Source organism: Neofelis nebulosa, chromosome 4 (genome assembly GCF_028018385.1).
Source record: "Neofelis nebulosa isolate mNeoNeb1 chromosome 4, mNeoNeb1.pri, whole genome shotgun sequence".
Classification (NCBI taxonomy): domain Eukaryota; kingdom Metazoa; phylum Chordata; class Mammalia; order Carnivora; family Felidae; genus Neofelis; species Neofelis nebulosa.
Genome location: NC_080785.1, coordinates 166780865 through 166792639, shown reverse-complemented (window position 1 = coordinate 166792639; position 11775 = coordinate 166780865). Strand labels below are relative to the sequence as shown.

Here is an 11775-nt window from a genome sequence, read left to right as displayed (position 1 = left end):
TCCAAAGAACACCTCAAGTCCCGCCCCTCCCAAGCCCCGCCCCTCGGGCAGGCAACGGCGCGTCCCTATTTTGAGTTGAACCTCTTCTATCACCGTATCCAATGGCGAACAGCTGCTTTAGCCCCGCCCCCTGTGGTAGCCAATGACTGCTCCTTACCTTGAGGCCCTTTTGAGTGGTAGCCAATGGCCTGCGGCCCTCGGTTCAGCTCCGGCTCGTGGAGCGGGCGGCTTTCAGGGCCCCGCCCCCTGCATTGATTAGGCCTCCTTTCGGTGGTAGCCAATGGCCTGCCTCCTACTTTTAAAGCCCTCCTTCCGTGGCGGCCTATGGCCCGCCCCTCTGCCCTAAGCCCCGCCCTGAAGAAGCTTGGCTGGCCGCCTCACCACTCCCTGAAAGCCCCCGTTTCCCTCCTCCCACCTTTCCCCTTTCACCTCCCATAACCTCCGCCCCGCTCCCATTAGGCCTCTGGGTCACGCCTCTTGGCTCTGCCCGTTACCCAATCCCGTTAACTTGCTCTGCTCCAACCCCTCTTCTCATTGGTCCTCATGCTCCTCTATCCCCGCACGTGGTTCTGAGCGACGGCGTCTCCCGCCCGTGACGACCGGAGGGCGGGACTTCCGGAAGCCCGCAGTCCAATAAGCAGGCGCCGGCTCTCTGCCCAGGCGCCCGCCCCCGCCCCCTAGGCGCCCCGCTCCCGCCCCCGGCTTCGCCTCCCGCTGCCGCTGCCGCCGCCGCCGCCGCCGCCGCCGTCGCCGCCGCCGTAGTCGCCGCCGCCGCCGCCGCCGCCGCCGCTTCCTGCGGCCTGGGCCTCCCGCCGCCAGCATGCCGCATGCCTTCAAGCCCGGGGACTTGGTGTTCGCCAAGATGAAGGGCTACCCGCACTGGCCGGCCCGGGTGAGGCCGCGCGGGAGATGGGCCAGGCGGGGGGGTGGGGCAGGAGGGGCCCCGAGCCTGAGGGGCCGTGCACCGGGGGCCTGGGGGTCCCCGAGCTTTAGGGACCCGTGCATCGGGGGTCTGGGGCCCCGGGCCTGAGGGACCCGCGTAACGGGGCTCTGGGGGCCCCGGGCCTGAAGGACCCGCGTAACGGGGGTCTGCGGGCCCCGGGCCTCGGGGACCCGAGGAACGAGGGCCTGGGGGATGCCCTCGGGCCTGAGGGACCCGAGCAACAGGGTTTTCGGGCCCCCGGGCCTGAGGGACCCGCATAACGGGGGTCTGGGGGCCCCGGTCCTGAGGGACCCGCGTAACGGGGTCCTGGGGGCCCCCGGGCCTCAGGGACGCGCGTAACGGAGGGTTTGTGGCGGGGGAGGGGGCATTCTTGAGCAAATCGCTCCAAGGGTCGTGGGGTTTGAGGGACCTGGGGCTTGAGGGGGCAGGGTTCAAGTTCAAGTTCAAGTATTTGAGCGAGTAGGTGGTGTGAGGGGAGCGGAGGAAAATGGGGTTTAAAGAGCGGAATCAGACTGATGGGAAGGGGGCGCTTCAGACTGAAGGGTCTCATTGTGGGCCGCAGGCCGTTTGTGCGGGTGGGCTAGGGTTGTGGGGTACCTGAGGGAGAAGGGTTGAGGGTCAAGGCTGAGGGGGGCTGAGGGAGGTCAAGGCTGGAAAGGGGGCTGGGAGCTGTGTTCACAAGGTCACTGAAGCCGAGAGGACTCTTCTGAGAATGCGGGGTATCGGGGCCCAGAGGTTGGAGTGGGACTTACTTGAACCCTGGGGACCGGTGCTCTGTACGGATCCCCTCGCCATCCTCTGGTTGGGGTGTGGGGTTGAGGGAGATCTGGGGGTGGTCCCCCCCTGATGCGCGAAGCAGACACCTTTTCAGCTTCAAGCCCGAGAGAGAGCATCTGAGGGAAGGGGTTGAGCCAAGGGGACTCTGGGGATCCCCTTTAGGAAAGGTTGAGATCCGGGGGACGCGGATGGTCCGCCGGGTGCAGGTCTGAAGGGCATCCTGAGTCTGGGAGTCCCAGAGAGTGGAGTCCCAGGCACTGTCTAGGGCAGGCCAGTGTGGACGAGGGCCTGGGGGTTGTCCTCCCCAGGTCCTAGGGGTAGAGTCGCCCCCGAAGCTAGGTGGGTGGGGTATGCGTGACCGGACTGACGGAGTTTGGGGGGGTGGGAGCAGCGGCGGCAGCGGGGGGCATGGGAAGGATCAGGCTGGAACGGGAGGAGCCCAGGAGTTGCCCGATGGCCGGAGATCTCAGCCGCGCTCCCTCTGGGTAGAAGTGAGCCGCGGCGGGCGTCTCGCGGCGCTGGGGGTCTGGAGGCTGCACAGGAGGTCGGGCAGGGGCCAGGGGCTGGAGCTGCTGCTGGCACGTCTGAGCCTCAGGCTCAGAGGCGGGTCCTGGGTGACCTGGAAGGCGTGGCAGGCTGGTCCTCAGGGTGATGAAGTTGGAGGAGGCGTCTGTGCCGGGGATGCTGGCCATGGGGGGCTGAGGCCCAGCCACCAAGGACTTTGAAAAGTAGCCCAGAGAACCGGGCAAGGAACCTGGGGTGTGTGTTGGGGGGGGGGGGCAGGGAAGGTTCCAGCAGCCCCCAGGCGTAGAAGAGGATGGGAAGGAATTGACGGGGACCAGAAAACTCACTTTAACCTGATTTGCTTGGGCTTGTTTTCCTGGGGGGACACAGGAGCCATGAAACTTTACGGGCACTTCCCTTCTTTCCAGAGTACCAGCTTCTCCCTCTCCTCCACCTCCCCCCCGCACCCCCCCCCCCCCCCACTCCTGCTGGCTCTCCAAGCCCGGAACATTTCCAAGCACCTGATTGGAAGTGAAGGGGCTGCTAGCCTCCTGTGGGGAGGTGACTGACAGCTGCCGGGGCCCATGGGCCTGTAGGGAGAGGGTGGGACTTCCTGGATGCTCAGGGCCTGTCTCCCGCAGCCCACCCCCCACCCGCTGCATCCTTGGAGTTGCCAGCTGCAGCCTCTGGGAGAGAGACCACCGATCGCCTCTGTGCAGGAGGGGGTCCCGAGGGAGGGTCCTGGGAGTTCGCAGAAGCTGAGCTTGGCCCCACCTCCTGGCTACTCAGGGCCCCGTATTTGGCTCTGCTCAGGCGCAGCACCTGCCTTGGAGGCAGAACACTCTGGGGGGAGGGGACAGGTGTGTATGGAGGAGGGGGGGTCACGCAGAAGAACGCAGATGCCTAACGGGAACGAGCCCTGTCTCCCTCAGCTGAAGGCTCCCTTTCTCCCAGCATGCTTTCCCCAAGTAACTTGGCTGATGTCTTGGCCATTTCCTGGCTCAGGGGGTGACGCTGCCCCCCACGGCCACCCCCTGACCAGCGTCTCCCTGCAGATCGATGACATCGCCGACGGTGCCGTGAAGCCCCCACCCAACAAGTACCCCATCTTCTTCTTTGGTACACACGAAACGTAAGTGTCCCCAGGTGGGGCCTGACCGTCCCCCCTGGTGCCTCCCGGGTGGCCTGACTCACCCGGGACTGGCCCCGTGCCTCCCTTCTCCAGAGCCTTCCTGGGCCCCAAGGACCTGTTCCCTTACGACAAATGTAAAGATAAGTACGGGAAGCCCAACAAGAGGAAAGGCTTCAATGAAGGACTGTGGGAGATCCAGAACAATCCCCACGCCAGCTACAGCGCCCCTCTGGTGAGTACCTGGGGGTGGAGAGCGGCTGGCGTGGTGACTGCCGAGCCCACGTCACACGGGGCTCTTACACACGCCGGGCACCGGAGGTGGTCTGAGCTTGCTCCGTAGGCGAGGAGGGCGGGCTCACTCCCCCTCTTGACACTGTTCACCTCCGGCCGATCCTTCTCTGTCTCCGTCGGGGCCTTCCTGGGCCTCGTGGGGGTTGCATCGCGTCCCCGGCCCCACCCACTCCTTACTAGCGTCACCTCCCCTTCCCAGTCGCGACCACCGAACGCCTCTCCAGACGTTGGCGGGTGCCCCCCGGGTGGGGTGGAGGGGTGCGGGATCACCCCAGGTGAAACCCACTGCTCTGGAATTAGCTTGGGTTTATAATAGTGTTATTACAGCTCTGAAAAAGCCTTTTGTTCTGGGGCGGGGGGGGGGTGTGTGGAAGTTGAAGTGAAATTCATGGAAAGACTGGAAGGCTGCAGAAGGAGGCAGAGAGCTGCCTCGCTCTGGGCGTTTGGGGGTGAGGTGCAGATGAGGGGAGGCTGGGCTGCGGTTCTCTGCTCTGCTTTTAGCCACCGAGTTCGAGTTCGGGGTTTTCTGCAGGAGGCAGAGCGGTCTGGCCTCAGGAGGGGTGGGCTTGAGGTTGGCCGGGAGGCGGAGCTAACTGCCTGCCGGGGGCAGAGCGGCCAGCTGGGGAAGGAAAGGCCCTGCGGCCCGGCCTGGTCCGTGGGGAGGGACGCAGGAGTCACAGAGGCTCTGGTTCTAGGGAGCGACGGACCCAGGATGTCTGCAGCGTCTAGTCCTGCGTGAGAACTTGGGGTCTCCAGCCTGTGCTGTCCTGCGGCTCAGGCTCCCCCTGAGCCGGGAGCTCACGGTCCAGAATTTAGTAGATGTTGGTGGTGGTTTCCTCTTGCCTCCTGGGATGGGTCTAGGAGAAGGAGGTCCCCCGCTTTGCTGCCCGTTGTCTCTCCCGGTTTCCCGCCCCCCGCCCCCTTCCCATCATGGGGCAGTGGGTCAGAAGGTCTTGAAGGCATTTGGGTTCTGCGTGATCCTTTTCTGGCCCCGGCTCAGCTTCTCGCCTGCTGGTGAATCATCACACCGTTTAATATTTATTGCACACCAGCAGCTTGGTAAGTGGTGTGTGGATGCCTGGCCTCGAGGAAAGAAACTCAACCGTGGTGCAACCTTGACGTTGAACTGGCCCCACACAGACTCCCTGGGGTGAGAAGTGGCTGTAAGAGCGAGAGCTCGTCTTGCTGTTTGGTTTCCCACCGAGCCCGTGGCTCCAAACTGAACGTCTGTTTAAGATGCGGATTCCTGGGCCCCGCCTGCAGAGGTTCTGGGGTCAGCGTGAAGGGCTCAGGCCCGGGACCCCTGAGGTGTTTCTTCCCAAGCACCAGCCTGGATGTCTCCGGCAGAGCCAGGCCATAGGCGGGCTTCCGGAAGCAGCGTTTGTACGGGTACCCGGGCGTTCTCTCTGTTCGCTCTTGACGTTTCTCGTGTATCTCTACATCTTGAGTGGAAAGGCAGGCTCGGGGTACCAAATGGAAAAGGGGGTGTACGAGAGAGCGTGTCTATGGAGAGTGGGAAGTCAGCCCTCCCTCCCGGTCACGGTGCCGCGACGTCCGGTCAAGACAGCCACAGCTCCTCATTCCTGATACATTCTCCCAAGTTCCGTGTTCACGTCAAGCCGTGAACACAGCTTTTCCGTTCTAAAGTCTAGAATATTATTATTTTTTTTTAATGTTTATTTTAGAGGGAGAGAGTGCTAGTGTGCACATGTGGGGAGGGAGGGGCAGAGAGAGAGGGAGACAGAGGATCCAAAGCGGGCCCTGCACTAACAGCACAGAGCCCGATGTGGGACTCGAACTCCCAAACCGTGAGATCGTGACCTGGGCCCAAGTCTCACGCTTAACCGATTGAGGCACCCACGCACGCGCCCCTAAAGCCTGGAATTCTTAACTTTGCTTCTTGTTGTCCAAAATACATCCTTTTTTAATGTTCGTTTATTTATCTTTAATAATCACTGCACCCGTCGTGGGGCTCAAACTCACAACCCCAAGGTCAAGAGTTACATGTTCTTCTGAGCCAACCAGGCTTCCCCCCAAATTTATCTTGACTGTTGGTCTCTGTGCAGAGAACAGCCTCGTTCTTTTCGACAGCCTTAACTCAGCTGGCTCTCGCACTAAGAGGTGACCACTAGCCCTGTTCCCTCACCCCCTTGCCAAGCCGGGAGGTGGAAATGGCATCTGAGTGTGGTTCCAACTTCATGGTGTTGATCCAGTGCTGAGGGTGGCCTGGGCAGGTGGCATCTTTTCCGTTTTATTGATGAGCAAACTGAGGCCCAGAGTGACCCAGCTAGAATCTGAGACATCTTAGACCTAAACCAGGGTTTTTTCAACATTCGTGCCTGGATCATTCTCATGGGGTGGGGGCCCTGGGCACCGTGGGGTTTTGAGCAGCGTCCCTGAGCACCACCCCCCACTCGATGCCAGGAGCACCCCCAGTCTCGGCAGCCCTAGATGTCCCCAGACATTGCCAAATGTCGTCTAGGAGGCAGACGTCGTTCCTGGTTGAGAACCATCGACGGAGGATTTTCTAGAAATGCATCCTCGTCCCTCAATAGGGGAAGAGGGAAAGAGACCTGTCTAGGGTTCTCAGCCGAGTGAGAGTGAGCTGGGGCCAAAGCCCGGGCCTCCTGTGTCTCCGGCTGAGTTTCATCGGGCACGGGGGGGGGGGGGCCTGGAGGAAGGCCCAGAGAATAACCTCTACACAGCGGGTCTGAGGCGAAGCGTCCTGCTGTGGGAGCACAAGGACCTGGGCTCAAGTTCTGGGCCTACCCCCAGCTTACCGTGTGCCTTGGGAATCCACATCGCCTCCCTGAACCTCTGTGTCCTCGAGGCTCATGGTAATGTCACAGTGTCACAGGGCTGTGGGGGGAACCCCGTGAGCAGACGCACATCAGGCACCTAGCGCAGTGACACGGTGCTGGGCAGGTGATGGCAGGGTCGGGAGCGAGGCCGGGCCGGATGTGACCTTCCCTTTCCATCCCCCCATCGCCCTCCTGACGTGTGAAGGCCGTGAGAGAAACTGAGGTTCGCCTCGCTCACCGGACCTCTGGGCTCGCGCTGGCTGCAGGTTGGCTGGCTCTTGGCCGTGTTTCCTGGCTCCTGCCTGTGCCTCGTGCTTCTCTCCATGGGGGTCACGTTTCCCCAAGGCTTTGCTGACAGGCAGTGAGACCCCATGGGCTGACCCCCGCCCCGAGATCCAGCGTTCCCGGCCTTATGTACAGGCACAGCGTAGGGCCGGCCCCTTACCTTCTGGAGCGTCCACTTGCCCAGTTGTGGGACAGGCCCACCCAGCCCGGCCACCTGGCTGGACGTGAGAGGCACAGGCCGGACCCCGGTTGGTCAGGAGCAAGGAGGGGTTTCCGTGAGCAGTCGCTGCGTCCGGTGGCCCCGGCTTAGAGGCCAAGCCAGGCCCGGCTGGCATCTCGCCTCTGTCACACACCCGCCGTGATCTTGAGCTGTTGTGTCACCCTTTGCTCGTCTGCAAAATGAGGGTGACGGCTCGCACCCAGGACGCGCGCGCGCGCGCACACACACACACACACACACACACACACACACAGCAAGCTCGGGTAACGTCTGCCCCCTCGTTTTAGGTTTGGGGCCTGCCCTACCTAGCGTCAAGCATATCCAGAGTGGGCCCTGTTACGGTGCCTCAGGGGAGACAGAAGGTGCTGCGTGCTGAGCGCGAGGTCCTGTAGACAGCGGGCCCTTACTCTCCTCGCCTGTTAACCCGGCTGTGTGAAGGGCAGGGTGGGCTCAGGACCCCTCAGTCAGGGAAGGCCTGGGGGGCTTCCCGCAAGAGATCAGGGAACGGGGGATCGGTCGGGCCGGGGGTCCTCCCGTCTCCTCTCCGGCAGCCACATTTCCCCTCTTCTGTGCCTTTCTGTGCTGATGTCCTACCAAGCGCTTGTCTGGTCCTGTGTCCAGCGCTGACCCCGGTTCCCTTCCCTCCCGGCCCCCCGGCCGCCCGTGCTCCTGCCTCCTGTGTCCAGTCGGCGCGGCCCCCGAGGCTCCTCGCTCGGACTCGGACCGCTTTCCGTCCTCCCTGCTTGTATCTCGGCTGGCCTGCGGCCCCGGCCCGATCTGTCGATCCCCGGCTGTGGTTCCACCAACGGAGTGTGCCTTTCTCTTGTTGTTTTTTTTATGAATTTGGGAAATTCGCTGTTTTAACTATTTTGAACGTGTCCTACAGTGGGTTTTATACATTTGTAGTGTCGTGCAATGGCCACTGCTCTCTAATCGAGAACACTCCATCACCCCACAAGGAAAACCCCCCCTTCCTGTTCGCTGTCACCCCCAATTCTCCCCTTCCTGTAGCCCCCGAGAACTCCTTTTTTTTTTTTTTTAAAGAAAGAGAGAGAGCTCGATTAGGGGAGGAGGGGAGAGAATCCCAAGCAGGCTCCATGCCCCGTGTGCAGAGTCCAACGTGGGACTCGATCCCACAAACCTGGGATCACGACCTGAGCTGGAGTCAAGAGTCGGATGCTCAACCAACTGAGCATCTCCTGAGAACATCATCCCGCCCCTGAGAACTCCTAATCAACTTTCTGTTCCTATGAATTTGCATACTCCAGGTTTCATAGAAATGGAATTCTGTGTGGTTCTATGCTTCTGGCGTCTTTCACTGTGCATGTTTCGGGGCTTCGTCCACCCTGTAGCGCGTATCAGTTTCAGTCCTTTTCGCGGCTGAATAGTATTCTGTCCTATAGCTGCTCTGCACTTTGTCTATTTATTAGTAGGTGGAAATTTGTTTTTTTTGCAGACCGTAGCTCTAAAAAGTCACAGTCTCTGTCTTCAAAGAAATTAATTACTCGGTAAAGAAGTACCATGAAATAACGTGGTCAGATATTACCCTCGGAGTCGGCTGGGTGCTCCAGGAACAGAGCGGCACCCCCTCTCAGGCCGTGTCGTCTCTCTGTGTTTCCTTGTCTTTCTCCCCGTTAGACTGTGAGCTCCCCGAGGGCAGGGACCCTGTCTCACACCGTCTCACCCCCGCCCCAGCACGAGGCCTCAGGCAGTGGGTGTTCTGTGGCACTCACTGGATGGGTTTGACCAGGGCTCATCTGTGTTCCTCCTACAAACGAGATATCCAGAACGGGGTCAGAAACAGGCCCGAGAGAGCCCTGTGGCCTGACCGTCCTTGTGCGACTGCTGGGTCCCCTACATCCTCCATAACCCTGCATCAGCCCTGGCCCGGCCCTCCAGCCTTTCTTCCGCCACATTCTTCTCTCACCGTTGCCCCGGCCACACCGACCTCGCCCGGTTCTCAGGGGCACCGTCCCTCCCCTCTTGCTGTTCCTGTCCCTTTGCATGCTTGAGATGACTCACCAGCTGAGACGTCCCGCCCTCCGAGGATTCCTCCCCAAAACGCACTTCAGAACATTCCTGCCACCTTACACCCACCTCTCCCTGATTCCTCGGCACCCACGTACCAGTATTTTCCTCTCTCCCCGTCCCCACCGCGAGACATTGTTCTGCCGAAATGGCTGTTCTCGGCCTCTCCCGCTAGATGGTAAGCTCCCCGGGGGCAGGGGCCGCCCTGCCTTCACATCTGCATGTGCTCGCTGCCTGCCCGGCCAGCACCGTGCCTGGCACCCGCCGCTGCGCGAACGCCCCCCGAGCGCGTAAAGGAGCCCGGCACGTGCCGAGCACAGCAGAAGTGTTTCTGTGGCTGTTCTTGCCTGAGCGGGCACTTTGGGTAAAGCAGAAATAGCAGAGCCTGGGAGTTGCGGCCTGGAGGTCCTGTCTTCATCGTGATGGGCGTACCGACAGTGAACTGGCAAACTTTGGGGGACCTCTTGCCAGCCTGGGCACTGCCCTAAGAATGCCATGTGCCACTCCGGCCTCATCCTTGCCACAGCCCCGTGAGGCCAAAATCGTGCCACCCGTCTCCCTCAGATGTGGAAACTGAGGTCCCGAGAGGCTAAGTCACAGACTGGCCTGAGGTTTGATCTTGAACCCTGGCACCCACCGCATCTTGCCTTTGAGCCTCGATTCTTTAGTCTTTCCGGGCCGCCCCGTTTGGAAAGCCAGGGGGGCCAGACCCTGACATTTGAGACCCCGCCGTGGGATCTGTCCTCGGGGTCACCGTCCCGGCTGGGGAATCCGCCCAAGCCTGCTGGTGACTGGTCTGTGCCCCCACCCCCCCACCGTCTCGCCCCCCCAGCCGGTGAGTTCCTCTGACAGCGAGGCCCCCGAAGCCGACCCGGCGGGCGGGAGCGAGGACGACGAGGTCCGGGGGGTCATGGCCGTCACAGCCGTGACCGCCACAGCGGCCAGCGACAGGATGGAGAGTGACTCCGACTCGGACAAAAGCAGCGACAACAGTGGCCTGAAACGGAAGGCCGCAGCCCTGAAGGTAGGGGTGGGGCGGGAGCCCTTGGCCTGGTGGGGGGGTGGGGGGAGGTGGCAGCCCAGCCTCTCTCTGCCCCCCGCCCCCAGCAGCCTGGGCTCCCCCCCTGCCTTTCTTGTTTTCAATGCACGGTTCCGTCGTGATTTGTTTCATTTATTTTTGTTTGTTGTCAGTTTTTTACGTATGTCATTTCATTACTCTTTATAACGTTCCTCAGTAGATATTACTGTTTCCGCTTCATAGATTGTCATCTCGAGGAGGGGGTGTGCTTAGCCCGGGTCTGTAGTGTGAGCTGAAATGCCTTCCTGTATTATTAACCCGACCTTTTACTCAACACCAGCCAGACTGAACAGATCCCAGCAGAAGTAGAATGCACGTGCTCGCTCTTGGCTTTTCCCTCCCAGGAGCCTCCTAGCTGAAATTATGCCCGTAACCTGAATATGCAGATAATTTTTCTGGGTGTTTAACATGCTTTTTGAAAATTGAGGTACCACTCACATAGCGTGAAATTCACCCTTTCAAAATACACAGTTCACTGGTTCTTAGTACATTCACAGAGCTGTGCAGCCGCCACCACCGGCGAGTTCCAGAACATTCCATCACTCCAAAAGAAACCCTGTCCCCCTTAGCAGTCATCCGTCAGCCCCCACGAGCCCCCTTCCTGTCCGTGGATGAGCCCGCTGTGGACGTTTCACACACGCGGACTCACACCCCGCGTGGCCTCTCGTGTCTGGTTCCCTCCCTGAGCGTCATGTGTTCAGGGTCGGTCTGCGGGGCGGCGGGTGTGGGCGCCTCGCTCCTGCTCGCGGCCGAGGGACGTGTGCGTGCGCGGTGGACACGTATTTACCAGTTGATAGACATCTGGGTTGTGTCCACTCTGGTCCGCTGTGAACACACTGCTGTGCACGTGCGTGTGCAGGTTTCCGTGAGGACGTGAGTTGTCGGTTCTGGAGACAGTCTCTTGCCCTTTCTCTTCCCTGCCTTTTGACTGCCTCTGAGCATCTGGGTGCGGGATGAAAAGGCCGGGACCTAGCAGCCACTTTCTTTGACAGGCTTTCCTACCATTACTGATAAAAATAACATTTGCTTTTGGCTGCAATCCTCATGATAAGCCGTGTTTGTCGTCAGGTATGAGACGCGAAAGGTGCGGAGAAGCTGGTAGAAAATACCCGTGTTAGGTGCGCGGGCTGCTGTGCCGGGGACTGGAAACGCCCTGGCGGGTTTGTCCGCGATCCCGAGTGTGCCTCACACGGGGTGCAGGTGTGAGTGCGGGTGGGGGTGTGGATGCGGGTGGGGGTGCGGGTGAGGGTGGGGGTGCAGGGGTGGGGGTCGAAGCACAGAATCGGCAGCCGTCACACGGTGTCTGTTTGCTGAGCATTTCTTGGTCACGAAGTACTGTTTTACGACGTGGTCCTCAGTGGTCGAGAAGCAGTCTGTGATTTCTCACCGGTACGTTAGTAAGACCGTTGGGCGTTCAGGGGGGCACCTGGGTGGCTCGGTCGGTTAAGTGTCTGGCTCTTGATTTTGGCTCAGGCCACGATTTCTCTGCGCTCGTAGCGTGGAGGCTGCTGAGGATTCTCTTGTCTCCCTCTCTCTCTGTTGATCCCCTGCTCGCTTGCCCTCTCTCGCTCTTTCAAAAGCGAATGCATAAAAGAAAAAGGAAAAAAAATTTGTTGGGCATTTAGCTCCAAGTTTTTATGGTGTGCTTGGCATTGTTTTGTCAAATTCCCCATTATTTCTGTTTACGGTTGTTGGAGACATTAAATAGAAATGTGT

The 11775-nt window shown here is 60.5% G+C and overlaps 1 protein-coding gene across 2 annotated transcripts in view; it reads left to right on the top strand.

Moving 5' to 3' along the window:
• Positions 1-707: 707 nt before the first annotated feature.
• The window catches only part of HDGFL2 (HDGF like 2), a 21343-nt gene continuing 10275 nt past the window's right edge, over positions 708-11775 (top strand). For both annotated transcript variants that reach the window (XM_058728969.1, XM_058728968.1), the window contains exons 1-4: positions 708-892; positions 3280-3356; positions 3450-3588; positions 9814-10005. In XM_058728969.1, coding sequence (XP_058584952.1) covers positions 821-892; positions 3280-3356; positions 3450-3588; positions 9814-10005 — 480 coding nt within the window. In that variant the 5' untranslated portion in view covers positions 708-820. The remainder of the gene's footprint in view (positions 893-3279; positions 3357-3449; positions 3589-9813; positions 10006-11775) is intronic.